The sequence below is a fragment of the Xylocopa sonorina genome, chromosome 2, assembly GCF_050948175.1.
Source record: "Xylocopa sonorina isolate GNS202 chromosome 2, iyXylSono1_principal, whole genome shotgun sequence".
Lineage (NCBI taxonomy): Eukaryota > Metazoa > Arthropoda > Insecta > Hymenoptera > Apidae > Xylocopa > Xylocopa sonorina.
In genome coordinates this window covers 15,472,829-15,498,564 of record NC_135194.1, presented here as the reverse complement: position 1 = coordinate 15,498,564, position 25,736 = coordinate 15,472,829, and the positions used below count along the sequence as shown (strand labels likewise).

The following is a 25,736-nucleotide window of genomic DNA, read 5'->3' as shown; positions in this document are numbered from 1 at the left end:
TTAATGATCTCCGGAGCGAAGATCGGCGCGTCGCTCCGTTTCCGGCACACGGCCGCGATCGAAGTTCGCCCGCTCCGTTTCGCGGAGATATGGGTTGGCGCGCTTCTACGCGGCAATTAAGACGGAGGAAATCTCGGTGGAAAAAGAAGACGCGTGACGGGCCGGATAAAATAAATGAAACCGGCGCGAAAGCGAAATTGGATACACGGGGGGCGTAGGACGAGTCGCCTCCTGAAATTTATTTCGTTTTCATTCAAATCGCCTCATCTCGCATTTATGTATTCCGTGATATTGCACTTTTTAAACTCGGCTGCTTTCATCGTACGCCCGGTGGATATTAAGACCCCCGAGTCCTCTGTATTAGTCGTATAAATTTAACCACGGTGAACGACGTTAGATTCGTTCCCGCCACGCTAACGGGCGCGACGCGACCGTTTCCGAAACCCTCCCTCGCCCTCTCATCCCTTGCCCAGGCTCTTCTTCCTCGTCGTCGAGCCGTTTTCTTCGCGGTCGCGCGGTATGCCAACGATTTGTATTAATTACCCTCGCCTCGAAGCTATTCCAGAAGCTCTGAAATTAATGGATGCCGTGTCTCCTACCTATTATAAACGTGTCCTTCGTGAACGTGTCTATATTAATTAACACCTGCCATCGCCCAACAAAATCCCGACCGTGACCCGACGATGGGAACGATCGGAAATATTTTCCAGCGAGTCGAACGAAAAGCGGAAAACGTCGAGGAAAAATGAAGAAAACGATGGAAGGGAACGGGGGAAACGATGGAGGAAGTACACGTGGCGGGACGAGCAACTTCCCTCCTCCCCCTGTTTCATTGTAGGCGTTGCTCGCGTTTTTAATCGACCCCCCGGGGTATACCCTGGAATTCCTTCGGTTAATTACGCGGATTTCCAATGCGTCCAGACCTCGTGGAATTTTTACGATTGCCTGACTGCCAGCCCTTCCAGCCGCTGCCAGCCAGGGATTTGTACGACTGAAATATTCCAGGGATTTAATTTTATAAATGACCAAGCTGTCCCTGCCACCGATCCCTCGGACCCGCCGCCACTCCATCGATCTTACCCCCTTGTACCTTCGCGCGGCCCTCCTCGCAGACGAGCCTAAACGAACGCGTGCACACGTCCGATCTCGAGGCGTTCCCGAAAATTGTTACGAGAAAACCTTTACACCGGAACGATCGGTGGTATCGTCGAACAAATTAGCCGACGTGCCTGGCGACGAATAAAAACCGAGGGAACCGCGACGATAAATCGAAGCCGAGGACAGAGACGCGAGGAAAAGCGACGGAAGAATTTCGTTTCCATAAATAATTCAAGTCCCGTCCGACAGCGAGTCATGTACCCCTTCCATCCTCCTCTCCTTGTTACTCCTTTGGTTAGCCGAGCTTCTTTCCTTCGTTCCCACCCCCCGTCGACCGGTCAAAGGGGAGGTCTGTAAGAACCTAATCTTTTCGCAAAAGGGTTTCCAGGAGCACCTGAGAACCCAACGGAGAAAAGTCTTCCGCCGACACCCCCTAAATACTTAATTCCATTTTCGCCTAATTGGACAGTTTTATTAAGGGATGCATATTTCAGATGGCGTTTTTATTATGTCTATTGGGAGCGAACCGCCTTCCTTCTTCTACCACCCGTTAGGGGACGGGGTAAGGCGAGAAGAAGCGCCAAGCAGGAGGAAAACGAACGAGAACCGTGGCTGGGAATTCTGTCGGGGGTTGAAAAAAATTAGATTTCAACCCTTCGAAAAATATTAGCACGCCCGGGAAGAGTGGCGAGAGAGAAGAAAGAGAGAGAGAAAGAGAGAGAGCAACGAAAGAGCCACGGATGAGATCGACGTTTGGGGGTCGATGCGGACTCGCAACCCTTTGCCAAGGGACAGGCTCTCTCTCGCGCGCTCCCTCTCTGGCTATTGTCTCAAGGATTAAAGGGCGAGCCGTCTAACGTCTCGAGAACAAACCACGGTCTTGTACAACTCCCTCGCAATTTTTTTCCTCGTCCACCGAAGCATCCACGGAGACAGTGGATTAATAAGCGAAACGTTTATCAAAGATAAATTCCAACCCCTCCACGGCACGCTTGATTTCATTGACTCGCGGCGCTCGATGGGCGATACGGAAACGTTTAATGAGAAAATCGAGAAACAGAGGGATAAAAACCCGTGTTATTCCCGTGCCGTTTTGCAGCGGGACAGAAAAGGACGAGAAGAGAGGGGGGCGAGATAAGGTGGCAGAAAGAGGCAGAGGACTCGTATAAATTTTAATAAGCCTCATTCGCCGACCCTTTGAGCCCGGCGAAATGAACGAATTAAAAGTTTCTCCCGTTTTAGTGGTCTCGCGGTTGACATTTCGGCTCGCGTGACGATCTCGCGGAATTACGCAACTTTCGTCGTTCCGAAAAACGCGCACCCGGCCGGAACAACCCCAGACCGGAATAATATTCGCCGGGAGCGTTATGAATTACGCATGTACGCGCCTGCGTACCTAAACCGGACTCCGTCTTACGTCGATTCCTTTGCGCCACTCGAGAACGTCCTCGTCTCTCCTCTTTAATTTCCATCGAACGAACCAATCGATCCGACGATATCGAAATTGTAATTAGTATCCACCCCCCGTTGAATTTTATAGAACGAATCCGTGGTTGTATGCGAGTCTTCCATCCCGAAGAGTACACGTGGAAGACCAGGGACACGTGTAACGTTCCCTCGTTAACCCCTCGGAGTAACGCGAACGCGAGCAACGGCGGTTACTTCCCGTCTTACCCCTTGGCGCGCGAATCGTCGAGGCGAGGCGAGCCGAGGTAGCGAGTAAGATTTCAATTAAAACAACCCCCCGGCACGACGGGGGATTAGCGATACCAATCCGTTCCGTGGCGGGCGGCGAAGCCCCGGTTATGACACGGCATAAATATCAATGTAAATTACCTCCATCGCGGCGTTAGACGCCAGCAGCGAAGGAGCCCGCGAAGACGTCCGCCGGCCTTTATGAACGCAATCATCGCGCGATTTTGCATTTATGAGGTTTAAATTGCTACCACCTACCGTCTTATTGGTATCACCTGCCGTCACGCGGACCTTATCCCTCCACGGCGTTCCAACCCCTTTCGCTCGGGCGATGCTCGCGCTTCGTGAACGCGTTACGTTAAAGGGTGCTGGCCCCGTGGTATTGCGAGAAACGCAAACGGATAGGTAAGCAGATACGGACGCGGTCGAAATCGGCCGTCCCCGATCTTCACGACGGCGTGAAACGAGGATTTCGCGGCACGAACCGCTCGCGAAACTCCCGCGGTTCGAGCCGAGGGAAAATCGTCGTACGAAATCATAATTAACGGAATTATGTCGGGAGTAACTCGATACCTTTCCGAGTAGGCGGCCGGAAAGGGTCTAAAAGAGAGAAGGGGGCCGGCAGGGACAAGGGTAGACGACGGGGCTTTCGAGGGGGCTTACGTCTAACGTAAGAACGAAGGGTTGCCAGAGATCTATCCCCCGACTGAGTGGAGCCGCGTACACGCGTACTCGTCCGCCTTTAATGAACGTAACGTTACACGATATGCGCGAGCGCGCTGCTTCCCTATCTTGAAAAGGATCTCTCGGACACGTTGCGTTAACTTCTACCGCCACAGTCTTCGATCCTCCTGCTGAACCATCGTCCGATGGTAGCTGGCTGAACGGCTCGAGGAATACAAGAAAACGCGAGAACAGAGAACGAAGAGTGTTCGAACGGAGGTGATCCGGGGTTAAAACGGTCCATCGCCCGCGGAAAATCAGGCAGAATAGTCGAGAAACTTTGTACAAATTGTATACACACCGGGTGGAGATCCGATGATCTTTGACCGTAGCAACGGAAGCGCGAAGATAATCGACGGTTTTCGACGGGACAGCGGATCGTTGGGGCATTAAGAACGACACCGGCGTGGCTGCGGAAAAATCCGAAAAGCCTTGAGGGAAAGGGGCGAGAGGAGCCGCGTTTCAATGTCGGATTCGGCTCGACGGGCAAAAGCGACGCGGCTGGTCGGTCCCGCGGAAGCGGATCGGCGGAGAGTGGTCGCGGTGGAGGAGAAAAGGGCGAGGAGGCGAGAGAAGAGAGGCAAGAGGGCGTTAACTGAACTTTAATGGAGATCGTAGATAAATCGTCCCGACGGACGTTGAAAGAACTCTTTGACGGATTACGCCCAAATCGTATCTATCCGCTCCTCGACGCGTCTCTTTGGGCGCGGCGTATACCTGAATCGAAGCGTCGAGTAACGTCGAGCCGGCGCTACTGCCGCGCGTTTATACTTTCAGAGAGGGTGACGAAGAGGTTTTTTAGCCGGCGATGACATCGCGTCGCCGCCTGTGACTTCCGTGGAATTAGTAACGGAGGATCGCGGATGGAACGGCACGGGGGGGTGGGAGGGGTGGTGAGGGTGAAAGCGGGAAATGGAGCGAGTGGAACCACGGGGAAAAGAGAGCGGGAAGGCGTTCAACAAGTCGAATAAAAAAGCTCATAAATAAAGAGGAGGAATTCTCTCGCCCTGCTCTCGAACCACCCTTTGGACTTCACCCTCTGCGCCGTTCCACCGTCTCTCGCACCCTCCGCGTTTCTGCGAATGTCCCCGCGGACACCTGTTGCTACGTTGCGCCCTCTGCAGCGCACAGTCGAAGAGTGAAACAGAGAAACGAGCAGAGGGGACAAACGGAACGGGAGGAAATTGGAGGCATTCGCTCGATTGCCCCTCACCGAGGATTGTCGCGCGTCGAGCCTGTCCCGTAGTTCGAATTCGCCGGCCGATTTACTCCCGCTCGATTACAACGCAGCAGAAAAAAAAAACGCAAGCATCGCGACGCTGCCTCGACGCGCCTACGGTTGAAGAGATTTCACGGCGAAAAAACTATGCGGCTAGTGGTCGAACGAGGGTGAGACGAAAATTATAAAGAGCACGGAAACGGCGCGCGTGTGTCATCGTTGGGCCTGCGGTCTCCGCGACTTCGAAACGGTGAATACCAACGCGCGGGTCGGAGCGAAGGTAGCCGGGCTAGAGGCCGAGCCACGAGTTTTCAGAGGCAGCTGCTGATTTGTGATAAATGGAATCCCGGGAACGCGGTGGCAGAGTGGGGATATTACGCTCTGGGGCTACCCGCTAATTACAGAGTGGCCTCGAATAAATTACAACCCGACGGAAACGCCGGCTCGTTGGTGTAACGTCGCATTATAACGCAACGCGCGACGTCCTTGCCGGGGCGAGGAACGCGCGTACGTTCGATCGCGCGTTCCCCGCGTATTTGGTGCCCGGTCCCGTGCCGAAAACCACCGACGGTCAGACGCGGCGAATGCTTCGAGCGTCTCTCCGCCACCCGTGCAACGCCGATTTAAACACCTTGTACGTACCACGATCTCGATGCGAGATCGGATAGTTTCGTTTTACGAACCGAGACCGCCGTCTGGAAGCGTGGGCTGTTACATAACGCGGAAGAAATCGGCGACTCGGAAACGAAACGGGCGTCGTTCCACGGCGCTTAACTCGCTTTAAATTCCATCTCTTCTTTTAAGGCGAGCCGTTTCTCGCGTTCGAGCTAATGAGTATTCGCGATGGAAAGCGACGTCTGTGCGTCCCCGTTTCACCGGGAAACGGATATCGCTCCGCCGCCCCGTCTCGATTACAACTTTTTATTGCATTTCCATTTCGTTTCCCGTTGGCGCTAAGCAAAGGGCAAGGGGGACCAGCGTTGCGAGAGAGCTCGAGAGCGAGCGTCGGTGATTATTCGAGGATCCGCGCTCTCACCGGGGATCGTTCAAGAGACGGGGACCGGTATCGTTTCCGCGAGGCGGCATCCGCCCAGGGAAACCAGGGAAACAAGGGGAGAACGGGCAGCGACGCCCGACGCGTCTCTTTTAGTCGGCGAGGAACGTGTCTGAAATAATTCGGGGATGCGTAAAATCCAGGCTCGGCTCTATTCGCCGCGATAATCGGGGCGTGAGCGATTTCGCCAGGGCGAAAGACCTTTTAGGGGTGGCACGGGGTGCCAGAGCAAAAGGAGCGCCGGGCGGCCAGGGTAGGGAGAGACAGAGACGGACACGGGACGTTTAGGGTGCGTTTTGTCCGCGACAGTTGCCGGTGGCGGTGAGCGTTTGTTGCGATGCAAACAGTCGTTACCACCCGTCGCGCGTTCGACGGGGGCGAGAAATTGGGCACCTATCGAGCACGGGGGACGCGGAACGACACCCGCCGCGCGATTATGCGACGCGATCTTTCAGGTACGCTCGAGCGTGGTGCGTAGCGCATAAAAAAAAAAAAAAAATGAAAAGAAAAAAGAAATTCCGTACTCCGGATAGAGACGCCGGGAACAAATATCGGATTAAAGCGGACGAACGCGAGCTGCTTCCCGAGGATCGAACGCAGGCGTTCGCATGCAAGGACCATGAAAAACTGGACCGAAACGTTGGAAGAACTAATTTATTCTACAATTTCATTTCGCATTTTAATAGAAAAAATCCGAGTCCAATCTAAACTTTGTCTACCTGTGGGCCGTGTGAACGTTAAGGCCAGTAGAAGAACAAGGGAAAAGTTTTATTTCCAAGGATAACTGCAATTTCAAAGTCTGCCTAAGTAACCGGAGCTTCTCTATCCCTCGACTCATTGGTTATCCTCTGAACTTTCATGGGAAATGGGGAATCGAACGTTCCAAGTTGTACCATTTCCTTCGAATACTGAATTTCGTCTAAACTGGCTTCACTTTGCGCCACGCGAATCTGTAGCACATCGCAGAAGCCGGTGGACAACGACCGGTAAATAGGAGGACAGAGACAGAGGGAAGGAGGAAGGAGGCCGATGGGCGCTCATACATAATGTATGCAAAGAGCGTGGTGTATCGGTGACACGCGGTTCCGGCGTTCTCCGCGGACGCGACCCTCTGCGACACGACGCGAACGGTGACAAACAGGTTTCCAACATGCGATTCGTTACGGGCTGGCTCCTCTCGCGCGGCTTCACCCGGAAAATCTTCGACCGGGGCAAAGTGTACACGTAGAGAAAGGCGTAGAGGAGAGGTGGAGGGGCGGGTGGCAGCGTAATCGCTAATTAACGATTATCCGACGGGCTGAAAAACACGCGGAACGAATTGTACCTGTGGCGAAGGCGCGAGGGAAACGGAAAGGTAACAGGATCGGAGTCTCGATCGAGAGAGAGCACGCCATGCGTAACGGTCCACCGCGGGACCATTCTCCCGTGAGATCCGACCACGGCGTCCATTGTTTAATTTGTTTGCCGTTCCCTCCTCTGTTTTACGATCGTCCCAGTTTGTTCTTGCACCGTGACGATCCCATCGCGGAAAAGTTTTGCGCAGGCGACCAAGAGAGAACCCGCGCGCCTCCAAAGATTTCTCGATCGCGTTACGAGCACGCTCGAGCGTAGACGAAAGACCGTTCCGAAACCTACTGTTTCCCCGAGCCACGGCGAGTTGAGATGGAATGCGGACAAAACGCGAGTCACCGTGACCTGGTTTAATTAAACAGTCGACGACGTTGTAGGCGATCTCGCCTGATTGCCGAGACTGTTTCACCCGAAATGGCTAGGTATACCCGCGTTGGAGTGACGTGTCCGCTAATTACACGGCGCTTCGATTTCCTTTGACGTTTCTGTCGGCTGGTTATGAAATCAGGAAACGAAAGGAAAATAGGAACGACATACCATCGACGGTTGCGCTTGCGAATCGCACCGGTACGGGGGTAGAGAATAAAAAGGAGAAAGAAACGGGGATCAGAAAAAGAGCAGGGAGACAATTTTTTGGATAGACTCGAAGAGATAGCCGAGTGCGTAGCCGTGCACGCATTAACGCGGTGCTAACGTATTCCCGGCTGGCGTTCTCGTATATTAATGAGCGCACGAGGCAACGCGAAGCGAGACGCGCTACTATGTTCCCCTTTAGCGGAGGAAGCTAATTAAGAACACCGCGAGATTTCTCTGTCCGACCTTCCAGCTGGTAGCAGCGCGATTTTTCTCGTCCGGTTTCGTTCGACTCCCTTCGACACCCTCCGCGACTCGTGTCGTGACTTTTTTTCTGACGCGCGCGTGCCCACGAGTTCGCACATTCCCAAGATAAAAACTAGTGTAACCGGCGTAAATTGCCCGGCTATCTAAAGAATTTTCTACGAAAGGCTGTTGTCTCGTTCCACGTCCGCGGTGGAAAGGCGCGGAACAGGGAGGAAAGAAAAAGGAATCGTAATCGCGCGGATCGCTCTGTTCACAATGAGACCGGGGATAAGGCGAGGCGCTAACGAAGAAGGTAGAGGAGCGCGAAAAATAGGAATAGATGTTAGATAGATCCGACGAGCAGGCAACAACCCGAAGAATCGTATAGTCGCGTAGTTATCCGGTGCCTGGAGCCTTGCTACTGTTCCTACACCGCTGACGGTTAGTATCATTAAAACGTAATCACTGCCGTTCGCTAACCCCGACGATGCTAATTTCCTCGTTAATTAATGCCGAGTCTCATTGTGCTCGCGTATGCCCGCAGAAGCGATTACTCTCGCCGACTACCGCCGACGCATTAGACGCTAACGCGATTCGATTCTCCATCTGGCTTCCTGTTTTCCTTTCCATTGCAGAAGGAACCATCCTCTAGCGAGTACGAGACAAGCAAAGAGAAAAAAGCCAGCCGAGCGGCGAGACCGGCTACGTGAAAAGAAGCTCGATCGTTCAAGGACCTTCGATGTACACCTACCTACATACACACGATGCTTAGATACCCTCGTAATTGCGACGCGTTACAATAATCAAACGCATTGTCCACGAGCAGAGGGGGATCGGTGGTGCGTCTCTCCTCGAGCGGCGGTCCTCCGTCTGGAGTGCCCTCGACGCTGCACTCGAGAGGAGTGCTCGGACGCGCTCGATCTTCCTGTCCGAGCCGAGATACGGTTCATTATCGAACGCTAAACGGCCGTTTCTCTCGAGAATACCGACAATACTCCTCCCCTCGTTCTTCGTTCCTCCCAGCCTCTTTGGCGAAATTAGCTTTGTTAACCGTCCCGGCGACAATGAGGCCCCGTTTTTGGTCCTCCTCGTCGGGGTTCTTCGTCGCAGGAAAAACGCGGCCCGCGATTCATTGTCTCATTGTCGATCACGGGTCGCACGAAGAAGCACGCGACGAAAGAATGGCGAACGGAGCCCGAATGGAGTCTGTTTTTCATCCGTGGAGGGGACAGATGTTTAAAATCGAGGGAGGAGAGGAACAAGTGGTCCCCGCGACGCGTCGCGACGCACAACGTCCGCACGGAGAACGGCGAATCGAAACCGGCGCGGTGAGAGAGAATTGCACGCGAGATTGATTCTAGGAACGAAGAGATCCACCCGTGATCGGGACCCTTCGATCGGCTCGACGTCGATCAGCTGGCCCCGCCTATTGTATACTCGCCTGACGGTGCAACTTCGACCCCACCGTCGGGCCAGTTTTTTAGCGAATTTAATATTTATACCGAATGACTGATGACCGTAATAGAGAAACGGGGTTGCATTGTTCGAAACGCTCGTGTCATTGATCGATACGACGCCGCTTTCCCGCTTTAACCTCCAGTGGGAAAGCCCCGCGTTCGAAGCTATCTGAAAGCGGTCGAGCTCGTTCGATGTCACGCGTTAAATATCGACCCTCTATCTTTCTCTCTCCCTCTCTCTGCTCGATTTTTTCGTTCGATCGTCCGGTGGATTCGTAGGAAACCGGGAGCAGACGAACCGATGGAAATCACCGCGCGATGAATCGGCTACCTGATCCACCGATTTCCTCTTTCACGATCGCCCCCGCTGTTCCAATGTTTCAACGATTCGTTTACCAGTCCCGCGTGAAATCTCGTTCGTTCCGTCCCGAACGAACCGCGCCGATATTGGCCAGGACGAATAAAAGGACCGAGCCGACCCGAAGGAATCATTAACGAATCATTATCGTGCCCTCCTCGGAGCGCCTAGACCCGTGAAACAAAACCATTAATGATTTCTATTTGTATTCGTTTGTTGGTTCGTTTAGCGAGCGGATAGAGGGCCAGGGCCCAGAGCCAAGTCCCCAGTGAGTTATGTGAGAAGTTCGCTTATTTTCGTTAAGCCGAACTCCCGCGGCGCGAACAAATCGTCCATCGCTGCCGACCAGCTTTGTTTCTTCTTTCTCTTCTCCGCTTTCCGATTCCCCGTTGCCTCTCGTGTTTCAACCACCGGCCCTTCGTCCGGAAACCATCGAAGCGCCACGTTTTCCGATTCGATTCCCCGTTTCAATTCCGATTTGAAGGAAACGACGCGTCCACGAGGAACTTTCGGAGAAGAACAAAAAACAAACTGACCGCCTACCCTCTTGTCGCTACCTCTGCGAGGGCATCTATTCTTCCCTCGTTCCTTGCTGGATCCGAGCTACCACTGCCTCCTTCTTCTTCATCTTCTTCTTCTTCTTCTAGCTCTTCTTCTCCGTGGCTCCAGAACAGAACGAACCTATTTCTTTTTACTCTTTTTCCACGATGATTCAATGGGTTGGGCCAGTCTTGTATCTAAGATCTATGCGCCCCCTTACCGAGTTGGCTTCTCAGCTTTAAGTGTCTTCTTCACAGCTCTTTCCCCGGAATTTGTAGTCCAGACAGAACTTTGTATACTTTTCGAGGCGCAAGGAGTACGGAATGTCTCAATTAACATTCCTGCGGGTTAAAAAAATGTAATCACCGGCTCGTAAAAGCGTGCGTTATCCATTAGATGAATCTAAGATTAACGCACCAATTAATTAAATGCTTCGGATAGCGGGTAGATTCGAGAGGAGTAATAGATGTAGATCGGCGGATAAAATTCGCAAAAAGCTTAGAACGGTAGAGAACGAGAACAGAACGAACCTCGCGGTAGAAGAGGGTTATTTATCGACGACGGTCCGCGAGGGGCGCGCCTAAGCCAATATCGTTAGCGGCGCCGCGGATGTTGGTGCAAGTCGTTCCGAGTGGCGAAAGTATGGCCGCGGAGTGGTCCGCGAGGAGGCCGCGGGCCACCGTCACGCGACGCGCCGCTTCATCTGTCAAAACATCGTTTCCGATCGTCCTGTCGGGATATTTATCGCCATCTCAAACACGTGGTAGCGCGGCTCGGCTCGGCGCCGAACGAACAATCAAGCATCCGAGAGCTCTACGAACTTGCCCGGTGCATGTCGCGCGGCGTTTGCGTTTCGCGTTCCAATTTAAACGGGCGTAACGTTCCGAAGATGGAGAACGTAGGGGAGAGAGAGAGGGGGAACCGGGTGCTTTGGGGTTCACGAACGAGTCACGGGAGCAGAAGGTATGCACGGCCGAGTGGAACGTACGAGAACAGTTTCTATACCTGAATATACCCTCGGAGGCACTGACAGAAACCGTCCCGCCCACAAAAGTAATCTCGACCCCGTGCTCTCCGCGGGCGAAGGTGGAACAGAGACGGGTAAACCGAGCGCCACACCTGATTCATCAGCGTGGAATAAATCGAAAGACGGGCCAAAAACAAAACGAGCCACCGCGGGCCGCGTACACTTCGTTTCTTCCACGGCTCTTCCACCCCCTTGCGTCTTTCGTACCCCGAGCCGAGTTCGTTTCGTTTCGTTTCGTTTCGTCTCGTTCGTCGTCCACGAAAGCGGTGTAATCCGGCACAACTACGTATACATACTCTCGGACGCATCCTGGAACCCGTATCCTCGTGTCCAATTCCTCGGTAGAAAACGAACCGGCGTGTAGGTGTACGCGCGGCGGTCGTACCTCTGCCTCTCGTCTCTTTTTCTCCCTCCTCGTCTCGCCCTGACTCGGGCCACAGACTCGGCCAGGTACGCCCCGACCCTCTCCGTATATAAATTACCTTTTTAATTCCCCGCCAAGACAAATGATTTAATTTATTCTATCAATTATTGGCGAGAAACGCGAATAGACGCGAGCCAACGGGGGGAGGACTTGTTTGGTTTTCATTTCGATTCGTCGATATATCCGATCCTCCGCTGTATCTCTTCCCCCTATACCCAGTGGTACCCACATCTCCATCTCTCTCACTCCCTTTCTCTCTCCCTCTCGTCCTGCGTGATTCTCTCATCTTTCATTCCCGGTTCGCTACTTTCATCCCCGATCCATCGATTTCCTCTCCGATGACTCGACGAACGAACTAATTGAGAGATAGGCGTGGACGTGTCAGAAGCGCTGCGAAAGGGACGAGGAGAAAAAAAGAAAAAAAATGTTCGAAAACCGTGAACCGAGTGGGTATCTCGCGTTGCTCGCTCGTGAGCGACGTCGCTGCCGGCTCGAGCGTTCGCGTTTGATAAAATCGGGTAGAAACGCGCGAAACGGTGAGAACAAAAGGGGAAGAGGCAACGGGAGACATGTGTTTCCACCGGGCAGACGGAGCCGAGACTCTACTCGAAACCGGTTCGTGGCGCGCGTCCGGTCCAGGCTAGGTCAGTTATTCAAAAACTGAAATATCGCCTCATTAACGGCAGCTCGTTTGCGAACATTTCCCAAGAGGCAAGAATACGCGCGACCGTCTCGGTCGTCGACGTCGTCGCAGCCCTTCCATCGCCGCGCGAGTCCAAAAACGCGAGGACGCGCGTCCCCGGAATGGAGCGCCGGCCAATACGGTAGTGGCGAACGAGAGCGTCGCCTTCTTCGGCTAGTTACGAGCCTTTTTCCGCGTGCTTCTTCCACGACCGACAAAACCCGAGGAGAGAAATCGTTGGACGCGACTACGAATAAAACCAAGGACGCCTCTGCGAAACCGCTCGGGGACTGCTTTTTCCTTGCCGCGTAAGTATCGAAGGTTCGTTTCGTCGGCCGCGTCGAAAGGTAGGAATTTTCAGAGATTATCGTGGAAGAAAACGATCGAGACCGAGTGTGGGGTTACCCGAGTTGCCCCTTTGTCCACGGCCTGGCGGAAACCGTTCGAGTCAGCGGCGAAAGAGACGCGAGCGAGGAAAGGAAGAAGAGGAAGAAGAAGAAGAAGAAGAAGAAGAGGAGGAGGAGGAGAAGGAGTAGGATGAGAAGGAGATGTGTGTACGCGTCGCGGTATTTCGCACGATCCACCGCTGGTCCCTGGTGGATGTTTCACGGCAATTTAACACGCGAACGCAGGTTCGCGGTCGTTCATCGGTGACTCACGTCACCTAGCTGGTTATCTCGCGAGGATTCGGGCGAGTCGCCGCGGTCGGAGAACGAGAGTTCGTGCCGGAGTCTCGCGGCCGGTTCCGCGCCAATTAATCATCGCCCCGCGCGGTTAAGAGGCCAATTAAGTCCCGCTTTTGCAAGTCTGATTGTCCGTACGTGCGATCCACGGGCCTGCGCGCATGGTTCACCTAGCCCGTTCCGTGCTTTATCTATCGCTCGAATTAAAATGTACTTTATGGCTCGTGTCAGCCGATAGCGATCTCTCTCTCTCTCTCTCTCTCTCTCTTCGTCTTGTTCCTACTTGTCCCTTCATACTAGATATGTTCACTCGGTGGAAACAACGATGGACACTCTTCGCGTACCGAAACATCGTTTCAGCCATACATAATTCAAGGTTCGTGGATAGTCGTGTATCACCGAGGCCCGAGAGGTTTAATTCGAGACGTCGATCGAACGCGACCTCGAGGAAGACGAACTCTGTGCCACGGAACGGAGCACCGTAAAATCGCGAATTGAACGGGAATTTCGGCCCGGCCTCGGACCGTGGATCGGCCGCAATTTCTTTTCGGTTAAACGGAAGAGAGCGTCGGGGACGCGGTAACGAGCGACGTTGATAAATAGCAGACCCGGTTCGAGAACTCGAACCCTTCGTAATTACACGTCTATGCTCACTGCCGATCGCACCTCTCGCAACCGCCGTTTCGCGATCGGTGAAATGTCCCGGGCAACCGCCACGATCGAACGCCTCTTTTCTCTTGTTACACGCCCGATCTGAAACTACTTCACCACGGGCCTGCTTTTGTACAGTATCGACGTTTAATCGGCATTATTCTGGTTCCGCGATGGTTTCGCGTGGCCAGATGTTTCGCTCGGTCCCGCTTCTCCTCGATCTCAGTGCCGGGGATAAAGAAAAATGCTGCCCGTCGATACATGCTGGACGTATCCAGCACCGTTGCGAACCGGGACTAGATGTATCAACGTCGACGCTTAATAACACCTCGTGGCGCGGTTCTTCGGGATCCGACAACCGTAACGACGACCGTGGACGCCGCGAGATAATTCGGTACAATGATATAATTACACGTCGGCCGGCGATTATCTTGATTGCTCGTATCATAGAACGGCGCAGCCGTGATCTTACGCGTCGATTTCGCGACGCCGCGTGGAAACGGTCCGTTGCTCCTCTCGGCGATTTAAATCGTAGGTAAATCGGTGTCAATCGATCGCCACGGCGACGCGTTCGTCAGCGGAGATCGTTGAATCGATGGAAGGAAGGTAGGTTTACACACGAATAAACCGGGTGATAGAATAGAGGAGAAGAAGACGAGGCGGAACGAGAAGCGGAGGCGTGCGTGCAACACGCGAGCTGACCGCACGCGTGTAAAGATGGCTCCTCCAGACGATGTCTGACGAGCCAGCAAACGGCTTCGACTACGACTCGGAGTGTTCGACTTGGACTCGCAGACAGTGTGTCGACTCGAAACGAGGCTACCCATCGCGGAGGCTCGTACGTATGTCGGGGCCTATCACGGACCTACCGCGTCCATGTACGAAAGATCGTCTCGACGTCGTTACTTACCTGGCGGTAGTCCGTTAGAGGGCTAGAGCGTTGATTGACGCGCGACGTTACGCCAAACTCGACGGCACGCGAGCCCGAGCAAACGGTCTCGATCGGTAGCGATTTCGCCTGGGTAACTGGCAAACAATCCCGTCGACTACGAGTCGAGATAGAGCCGAAGGGGTTACGGGACCGCGCTGCACGGACACGATCATCCTTCCCATCCGCGGAGTCGCGAATCCTTCGAGAGGGGGCGTGAGGGACAGAACGCGAAACGATCGCGATTATAGTCCCGACTATCCTCTCCGCTTGCTACCAGATTGCTAGATTACAGTCGTCCGTCGAGATGTTACCGGCCTCGAACGCTCCTTCGAATAAGCAGCTACGAGCCCCGGCACGCCGTAGATATGCCGTGCGCTATGGAAATTCCGATTGCTCCCCGACGATTTCTCGACCTCTCGACTACCCGTCCCTCGGAGGCATTTCACCGCTGGCGTACGCGCGCGCGGATCTACTCCTGTTTCCCGAATTCCGTCTCACGGCGAACAGGCATCCTGGTTCGCGTTCGAGATTAGAAACCGGCTACCCCAGATGGTCGACGGTAGTAACAACTCTGGACGATACTTCTGTATCGCGGCGAAGCGAACGGAACGTTCCACCGGCGGAGGTCTCGTGCGTCGTTTAATTACCGTGTGTAACGAGTTCGAGTGGCTGCCGTGCGCACGAAATCCCACTCGAGAAAGGGGCGCGATATGCTCGCCGACGTCGTCCACGAATCACTCGAAATTACCGAGTACCGTTGCGACCCACACCCCTCCTCTACGCCACCCCTTTGCAACCTTCCTTCTGTCTCGGCCCTGCTACGCCACCCCTCCTGCTCCGCCTTATCCAACCGGCTACCTTGTATATACGCGTACGCACCACCGTTTCAATCCTCCAGATAATCGGTGCAATTACAAAACCCTACCGGAAGGGGAGGTATCCCCCGTACGGCGAATTCTACCGTCGTGCGTTACCGTTGCGAGCCGCGCGATTCTTCCTCTCGGTCTTGCGAGAACGATTAACGCGCACGACAGGAGGTTCCAGGCTGAACGAATCCTGGATGCGGACGACCTCTACGTCGAAGAGAGGTAGGGGGATCGAGCGTTAAGTTACGAGAGAAATGTCGAGAGCGGAACGTCGCGATGGCTGGAGGACGTCTTTCGGGAAAGGGTCTGCCGCTGGAAGGGTAGGTTTCGTTGATACAACCGAGGGTGGAGGACCAGGGGAAAGAACGAGATACCCAGGGGTCTCCCTTTTAGTCAGCTGTTTTAATGTAGGTCACCAGTTCCTACGAAACGATCGATTACCGGCTAACTGCGAATTGTACGCGTCCTTCCCGTCCCTTCATCCCCCCAGCACCCCTGCTCGTTTTCGCGAACACCTCGAGAAACCACAGACAAGCTGTCGTAACGTTTCAGGCCAGCTGGATAGACGGACGCCGTCGATCGAGGCGTCCGTACGATCGCACCCTCGATCGATCACCCGAACGTTCGTCCACTTTTCGTCGGGCCATCGTCGATACGATCTACGCGATCGCGATACCATCGGGAGACGTTGAAAGAAGCCTGGCGTTAAATATTCCATCGCCTCGTGTTCCGCCATGATTTATGCTCGCGCGAACAATGCCGAAAAATAACGGGTCGCGTGAAACAGATGGTCCCGGTGGTGGACGTCGCGATTTCGGCGATACTCGAACCCCCTCGTACGCCTCGATTCGAGGAAGGGTTGCTCTCGTATCCGCGTGGAACGATTCGATACGAAGTAAAAAAGTTGGCAACGTTACTCCGTGCGAACGGAGACGCGTAGGTATCAGCGTTGGGTAGTTGAGACCGTAGGAAACCCTTTTGTGCACGCGCTGCAGCCGCAAGACAAGAAGCTCGACTATACGCGCGCGCTGAGTAAATACATATTTATGTAGGAGGCGTAACTGGCATCGTTCTAAGAAAGCCAAGTTCCAACGAACTCACTGACCCGATAAAAAAGTCGGTAGTAGAACAGAAGCTGCAGGCACCGCCGCTTACGGCGGATTCTCATGTCCATGGTTTAAAGCGAACAATTCAATCCCGTAGGGAAGAGACTCTTTCCCTCTCTCGTTTACGAACCGGCCAATTTCCGATACGTTTCCGGCAACCTCGTAATTATAAACATCATGTTCGACCGAGTATACACGCGAAAGATGATCTTCCATTTCCACTGGCGCCTGCTTATAAACCGTTTACACCAAAGGCGCCCGTTTATTTATCACTAGAGTCTATCAGAACCTATTTAAGTCTCATCATACTTCCAAATACCGGACTTCCTCGCAGCGTTTCAATATTATACCCGCCTATGTACCATTCCCCTCGATCCTTCGCTTCCCGTCGAACGCGTTCGACTGTTTCGTTCCGCACCCTCCACGTCGAATCTATTTCTAATTAAGCTGTTCTAAGTTAAATTAAACATTTCTTCCATCGCGGCCTCGTAATAGCAATTAGCACCATTCCACGCCTGTTCACCGTCTCCTCGATTACTCTGTTCCATGATATAAGCGCTACTTTATTGTACGTTCGAACGGGCGCCCGTTCTATACATAGCGTAACAAAGTCGATTCGTAATAATATTTCACACGATACACACGCCAACGCTTTTAACCGCGACGAAAAGAATTCTTATTGTATTTGTTGCCGCGCTCCTAGACGCGCTTGTAACTAGCGAACTTTCCATCCAGATCGCGCGCGCATATTTCAGATAGATATGCTAACGACCGGCGTCGTCCAGGTACCACTCGGTGAACCTGCCGGGAATCGTCGATATGAAATTTCGCGAGGAACCGACAGACAGGCGGGAAGGATCGCGGCGGACAGATCTCGGTGGCAGGATCGGTAGGAAGACAGGGAGTCGCGGAACGGGAGTCTGGCGCCGCGTTTCGATACAATGCCGACCCCGCGATGACTTGCATCCGTATCGGGCTGCAGGAGGAATCGGCGATCCCGCGTAGCCACGGGCGATCTCCTTCGACTTCCTCCTCGGCTGGCTCGCGCACACGAATTCGCGCGTCGTACCGCGGATAAACGATTTCATCGTCCGCCGCGTTTATTATTAGATCCCGTAGCCGGCTCGCGAGCCAGCTTTTCCACGGGATACCCTTTCTCGCGGTGGATCGTTTCTCGAGGAAAAATTAAATAATCCCTGGAAGCGTTCTGCGAGCGGCACTCGTAACAACGGTCCAACTTGGGGAGGATGGTGTAGGAAACGCGGGGAGGGGTCTGTCGGTGGAGGAAAAGTTGCATTAAGAAGGAAGGGAAATTGTCAGGGTGAGAGAGAGAGAGAGAGAGAGAGAGAGAGAGAGAGAGAGAGTGAGAGAGAGGAACGAGAGACTGCGAACGAGGACGCCAGGGAAATGGAGAAAGACGATGGAGGTTCGGTTAATCCTTCTTGTTTGTCTTTGCGTTAATTATCTAGAATTAAGAACGCTGCTTGTCGTGGTGCGCCCGGCCGGATTACCGGCTCGATTATTACTTGTTGCGGATTATTAATTACCGAGAATTACCGACTCGGTGCTCGGCCAGCCGCGGGGTGGGCTTCGACCCCGCGGAGGGTTCTGCGGGAACCGTTCGAAAGAAATTCGCGACAGAGAAACTCGATCGATTTCTCCTTCAGAAGGAGAGAGAGAGAGAGTGGGGTAAGCGGTGGCAAGAAAACGGAAGCGGAGGAACCGCACGGCGCGTTCATTAGCGGGAACCGTCGAACGTGTGGAGCGCGAAACTGTTTTCGACAACAATGGAACGATGCGTGTGATAAAATAGGGAGAAAAAAGGAAAGGTAAAAAGAACGCGAGAGCGCTCGGATCGTGGTACAGGATGGAGGAGAAAAACATCGAGCGGAGGACGATGATGGGCGAAAAAGCTGTGATGAGGCGCGGCAACGGGGCGCGCTCGCAACAAAATGTACGCGTATCTGTGTCAAAAGCAGCCCCCGGACAATAATAGAAGCCCTTAAAAACGTAAAGCTGCCTAGCGGGCCGGTTGAGCGCGCGTGGGTTATGAAACCAGAAAAGGAGAGGAGAGAGAGAGAGAGAGAAGGAAAAAAAAGGGAAAAAACGCCGAAGCGGCTCCGAGCCAGCTGCCGTGTATCCGATACAATCGCCGTGGCAGGATAAGTTCTCTGCGGAAGATAAATGGAAGCATCGAGGCTCGATCGTCGTGAACGACCACGGGAACTTTGTACTCGAGCCGGGGAATAATTGCCGGTGCTGGGAAAACACGATTTCATGAACGATTCCAGCTATCTCCCCCGCGCCGTCTACTTCTACTTCTCCTCCTTCTTCTTCTTCATCTTCGTCTTGTTTCCTTTCCGCTTTGATTTGGAAATCGTACTACTTTCCATACGGAGGCGTTTCGCGAGCGTAGCTCGCGCGCACTCCGCACGAACTCACCCGGCTACTCGTTTAACCACGCATCCAGGCTGAAGACGCGATTGTGCATAAGCGCACGGCAACAACGAGAGGAGCCGGGAGGAACGAGCCAGGGAAATAAATATTAATAACGATGCCTACCACCTCCCCGTTCGCCGACCGCTCTGCCACCCTCTGCGCGATCTATCTCCCTTTCTTCCACGAGCCAACTATACCGATCTCTCCCACTCGCTCGTCTCTCTTTCTTCCCCCGATGCAACTAGACTCCCGTTTTCCCCTACTTCGTACCATCCCGGCTCTGTCTCCTCTCTCTTTCTCTCTCCATTAGTCTCTGAGTGCGCGTCTGTGCATTGTTAGGGCCATTACGGGAGCCAATTAATCTATGCACAATTTTATAATTAAACGGCTAATAGCGCATAGAATTATAGTCCAGGGCCGCGCGCACTCCCACGTATCCTGGCTTAGCGTTCGTTCGCGTTGGGTTACGCGTACGCGGCGAGAAAGACATTTAAGGGAACGTAGGAGCGTAGAAGGAAGACAGAAACGAGGAAATGATCGTTCGTGCTCGCCCGGTACCTCTTATCTAGCCGATCTTACCGCTTACTCGCCGGCTCGCTCGTTCGCTCGTACGTACTGTTCGTCTCCTCGTGTTCTCGGCCGTCTCGATGGAAACGTAATCGGGACACGCGGACGTTTCGCTGGCGATCCGCGCCGCTCGGCCAGAATCGGGCAAATTGACGAGGATAATTGGCTCTCGTCTCGTTAGCGAGCGTATATGGCATCAATTAGGCGTATCCGCGAATAAAACTGCGGTGAACGTTGCACGAGCCAGGGAATCGGGGACGCGGACGTTGCAGCGACGAGCCTCGCGTAGGCGGCGGCCACCGCTTTCGATCCTTAATCCAAGGGGACGGAGTATCGGTGGCTGGTGGACAGGAGGAAACGGGCGTTGCAACGCAGCCGGCGCCGCGCTATAAACCGCAAGAAAAATCCCCCTGAATTATCGGTGCGGTTCCCGTTGCATGCTGTTGCATCGATGGCGATGGACCCGTGTTACCGTGCGCGCGCGGACCCACCCGTCCATGGACGGAACATCGGTGTGTAGCCGTTGCCGCGCTGTTACCACTGCCGTGCATTATCAGAATGTAACGACGTCAAGCGGTACACGCGACCAGCCTGCCGGCCCGCACACACCAGAACCATACCGCGGTCTCTTAATCATCCGATTTTTCCTGGCGATCCTCCCTCGCCATCGGCCCACTCTTCGCACCCCTCAATCGACCCCCTCGTTTTTATCTCGTTTTTGCCTCCGCGTTCAAAGCGAATAAACGAATAAACGCGCCAACCATTTCGTACCTCCCTCTCTCTCCCTCTCTGTGTTACACATTGTTCGAACGTATCGCGTCCGCGAACGAGCTGATTCCGGTATCTGCATCTTCTATCTCTCTGTAATGGATAGACGCGAGCCGGTCACTTTCGCTCTCGTTTTAGAACAGACTAGTTTTCTACGGTGGACGCGATAGACGGACGGACGGACGGATCGACCGTGAATGGGACAACGAAAGAGGGAAAAGGTTTACCGGGAACAGGTACGAAAGAGAGGTGTACGAGAGCGAGCGAAGAAGGGCTCGCGCGCACGAGCCGACGGCTCGGCCAACTCTGCTCTGTGACTGCGACTCGGATTATTCGGATCCCTATCCCTACAGCTCTCTCTTTCCTCTCGTTTTCTCGTTCTCTCCCTCTGTTCGCCGTCTCTGTCCCTGCCGCGCTCTATCCCTCGGCCCTCTTTCTCCTTCGCCCTCTCTGTGTCGCGCTGAATCCGTTTCCGTTGCGACTGCCACTGCGCGTTGCACGCCGCGATACTATTGTCCTCCGGCGCGGACAGCTCGGGCTCGAATCGAACCTACTCGAGAGCTACCCCTTCGATGGATGCCGTTGGTCGGTGCAGGATCGTTGCGCGAGGTGAAAAAGAGCAGGGTCGAGCCGCGTCGAAAGGGAAAATCGGTGGCCCGCAGGACACGTGGGAAGACTCTACGCTGGGGGACAATAATTTCCCCGGATAACACCGGATCCCCTCGTTCCGTTTACCATTCCGTTTCGTCTGCCGTCTGACTCGTGGGTGGGGTAAGCTTGTACTACAGCCACTTCTCTCTGTCTCGTCGGTGGGGACGATTCATTCAGAGAAACTGCCGTGAAAGGGACACCTGTTGGCACGGAGTCCCGTTGACAATTCCGGATGCAAGGACACGTGCCTTCGCACGAGCCTCCTTTCCGTGGATGGAACCGATCGGCGATTACGACCGATCGAGTGACCCGGTAACAGGTAAGACACCCGGACGAGTACGATCGACGTACGCGCGCGTCGATCTCGTAAGAACGGACGATCGATGGAAGAACGGATGGCGTGGAAGGTACGAACGAGGAAGGGAAGCGAGACTCTCGAAGACCGAGGCGGCGAACGATTAAAATATTTTTTGGTCGACCGGTAGCGCGGTAAGGAACGTAGCTGGCCGAAGATGAAGTGCTGCCCAGAGGCGACACCGGGTGTTATTAATACACGCGAGGATCGTAGCTTCCGTTCTCGGCAAACAGAAGCTACAAAAAGCGGACGAGCGTAACCGTAGGTGGCTCTATACGATCGTCCGTATCGTCGCGGGATATCGGATGGAGCGGCGTTAAGAAGCGCAACCCTTTCGGTTTCCGGAACCGATCGGGCCGAGGAAATTACTCTAAATAGCACTAGCATATTCCCAGTTTACCTGGCCGTGGTGCAGTCCCTGTAGAGTATGTCGAAGTCCTTGCAGCTGAGCAGCTTGCAACGATTGACGCCCGGCTGGATGGCCCCGAGTCCACGCAGAATCCTAACCTGTTCGACATTGCACACCAACGGCACTATATCGAGCCTCTTGAGCTTCGTGTAGACCGTGTGCAGGCCACCGACGAGGTGTTTCAGAAAGAGTTCGAACGCCTGCGGCAGACAGAGCATCGTGTCCCCGGCGATGATGAACGCAGCCACCTTTTGACCGCGATAATCGACCAGCTTGCATTCGTTCGCGGTCGGATCGCTGGTGCTGATCGGCGGCGGGCTGTTGTACGATCGCGGCGGCAGCACGGCGTGATGCGCGGCCATCAGCTCGAGCGGCGAGCCATGATGACCGCTCAGCATGCCGCCGAGCTGTCCCAACAGTCCCAAACCGGGCGGCGGTAGCCCTGGCATTCGTGGTACCATGCCTGGCGGTGCACCAGGCGCTCCTCCGGCGGAAAGAGGCGGCGGACTCAACGGAAGTCCTTGAGGCGGCGAGCCTCTCGTCGGCGATCCCGGCGTGGGAACGCCGCGGTGCTGTTGCTGTTGCGATTGTTGCTCCCGGAGCTGGTCCCGCGGATGGGGCTGCTGGTGCGACGGCGGCGGCTGATGCTGGGACCCGTGAAGCTGTTGCTGACTCTGCTGTGCCGACGGGCTGTGCGGATGTTTCGGGCTGCCGGTTACGGGACTGGCGCGGCTGCTGTGATCGGACGCGCTATCCATCGCTCCGTGATCCATCGACGCTCCGAAAGGCACGCGTCTATCCGTTATCGACCACGTTGCTTACGATTTTTTCTTGCCTTTTCCCTAGGTATTTTATCGTCCCCCGTAGGAGATCTCTCCTCTCCTCTTCTCTTCTCTTCTCTTCTCTTCTCTGAGTTCCTCTCCTTTTCCTCTTCCTCTCTCTCTCTCTCTCTCTCTCTCTCTCTTTCTCTTTTTCTCCTCCTCCTACTCCTCTGCCTCGGTTCTCGCCACGTGGACACCACGAGATACGAGGAACTCGGTGTACCGGCACGAATCAGCGCATAGTAAACCAGCCTATTCTTCTCCTCGCGTCGATTCGATGGTAACTCGCTCGGCTGTCGAAACCAGCCGACGAGGAAATATCGCTTCTCCCCAACCGTCACTATCACTCTATCAAACTGCCGCGTCTCACGGAGTACGTTGGACCATGTACATAAGTAACAACTTCACTGTGCACAACCACTGGAATAATCGTGTCCATGACAATCGGCCGGTTGTCACTGGGTACGGGCCGCGACCTCGGCTCCGTTCTCGCTACGGACAGGTCCGTGTTCCGCGTAATGCTGGCCGGCTTCGCTCGAGGAGCAGCCGAGCTGCCCCTCGTACAACGCTCCACCAACCACGAGTTTTCCTTCGCGACGCGTATGTTGCTTCTGGGTTCTCACTGACGAAACTGGATCACACAGCGGCGTATATAGACGGCACGATGTCGCGACACAGAGTTTGTCGCGTCGACGAACAACGCGGAGGACGCGGCTCGGTAGCGGAAACGGTAACGGTAGAGCGTCGACGAAGTGACGCGGGACGCGCACGGATCACGGTTCGCGACGACGACGTGGATGATGCTGTCGCGGTGACAGCACCGGTTACAACGGCGACGATGACAACGAACACAACGATGGTGACGACGACGACGACGACGACGACGGCGACGACGACGAGAACGGCAACGGCGGCGGCGGCGGCGGCGGCGGCGGCAGCAACGACGACGACGACGACGACGACGACGACGACGAAAGCGGCTGCGGCTGCGGCTGCGGCGGTAACTCGCAGGGACGCGCGTCGCTCGTTCTCAAAGTGGCAAACGCTCTCTCGGTCGAGTCGGGAGTATTTCCCTACCCAGTCACAGATGTAATAAATAAAAACATCAGTGGGAGCCCGAGGAACGGGGAGGATGGGCGTTCTGTGCGCGCAACTGACTATCCGGTTGGCGGAGCCACCGGGGTGGCAGTTCTCCCTATTGGACGGTAACCTCGTACCGTCGACGCCTTTCGAACCTTCCCTCGGCTGGTGGCGGGACGAGCGATCGTTCCCCACTACGAGGCAACCTCTGCCACCGACGACGCGCACCGACGATGCCGACCGGGACGATTCCGGGGGCGACTAACACACGGAGACATCCAGACGCAGACGCGAGTCTCGACAAGACAGTACGATTCGAACCTACCGCCGATCTACGCGCTACGAGTGGGGATTTCTTCTTTTTCCTCGCGACCTCTCCCTCCACACCGCCCTTTGCTCTCTCTTGCCTCGCCTCGTCTCGCCTCGCCTTGCCTCGCCGCGCCTCACCTCGCCTCACCTCGCGCACCCCTTACCTCTCCGCCTGGTTCTTCGGCTCACCCTTGCCTCGCCTCACCTCGCCTAAACCTAACCTCCCTCTAGCACCAACCAACCCACCCCACCGTTCCTTGTCGCGTTTCGGCTCTTCCCTTCTCTTCCCCTTTTTGCTTTCTTCTGCACGATATCCCTCTCTGCCGTTTCTTTTTCTCTCTTCCGTTCCCGATTCCTCCGTTCGACTCTCTAACCTTTACCACCAACCCTTCGAGTTTTCCTTTCGCTATCGCGCCTCTTTCGCTCTTAATCTCTATCTCCTTTCTTTTATTTCGTTCCTTGCTCCTCTCCTCTTTGCCATCCTCTGCTTACACCCTCTTTACACTTACTCCTATTCGCTATCATTCCTTTCTTCGCTCTCCTCTTCTTCTACTTCTTCTTCTTCTTCTTCTTCTTCTCCTTCGTCACTCGTCTACCCTCTTTCTCCCTTTCTCCTCTTCGTTGCTCACCTTCGCACGCACTCGCTGCCTCTTCGTCTCGAACAAACACGATCACTCTCTCTCTACCTGCCACTTCTCGTAGCTCCCTCCCACTTCTTCTTCGAGCTTCTCCTCCCACCTTGGCTTATGGCTTATACGCTCACTCGAACTCGCGCTCTCTCGCGCGACCACCGCCAGTCTCCACCTCGTTCCCTCTTTCGCACCTATCCTATTCTCCGCGGCTCTCTCTTTCTCCGTCCGTACGACGAAGAATGTCGCCGGCGTTCGAATCGATCGGTCGGTCTCCGCGTTGCTCGCACCCCTTCGCCCCTGCCCCCGCGGTGAGAGAGTCTGTCCTCCCTGCCACCTTCTTCTTCGCCGTTCCCTCGGATCTCCTCTACCATATTCGCCATCAGCATTACACGAGCGCACTTATTTCTTCTGTAGGTAACTCTCTGCTTCCTCGCGATCTCTCTCTGCCTCCTCTCGACCACCCTCTTCCGCCCCCTCTGCCCACCCGGTGCTCCTTGCTCCTCCGACCGCGCCACTCTCTACCCACCTACGTGCTCCGCGCTACCACCTTTCCTCCGCTCCTCCTATCCGCGGCATACGCGAACATACCGTATACCCCGCCGCCACTCTCCTCCTCCATCCCTCCCGCCCCACGGTCTTGGTAAGCTGCGAGTATGAGCGTTTAATATCTTTGTGCCATACCTAAACCGTCCGTATCCGCCGATGCTTCTTACGTCCGAACTTTCCCCTTGGGGCACTACGCCCGCGAAACTCCTCTCGCGTCTGTCGCTAATTTCCACCGCTACTCATTCTACTCCGCCGCGCAACAACCGTCCCGTTTCGCTGTCTGCCGATTAGTCCGCGAGGATATTCATTTTTCTGCACGCGCCGCGCGCGCGATTCGACTCGCGATTCCTGCGACCAGAGCGGAGTTTGAAGGGTGGTTCTGCGGAGATGCGTGAGAAAGAACCGAGAGGGGAGAGAAGAAAGTTATCGCTCGGGCTTTTTCTAGCGGTCAACCCCCGATCAGTCCTCATCAGCCC

At 54.7% G+C, this 25,736-nt stretch overlaps 1 protein-coding gene across 2 annotated transcripts in view; it reads right to left on the bottom strand.

Moving 5' to 3' along the window:
- Dac (dachshund family transcription factor) overlaps positions 1 to 22,777 on the bottom strand; it is a 129,688-nt gene extending 106,911 nt beyond the window's left edge. For both annotated transcript variants that reach the window (XM_076909836.1, XM_076909837.1), the window contains exon 1: positions 21,864 to 22,777. In XM_076909836.1, coding sequence (XP_076765951.1) covers positions 21,864 to 22,645 — 782 coding nt within the window. In that variant the 5' untranslated portion in view covers positions 22,646 to 22,777. The remainder of the gene's footprint in view (positions 1 to 21,863) is intronic.
- Positions 22,778 to 25,736: the final 2,959 nt, after the last annotated feature.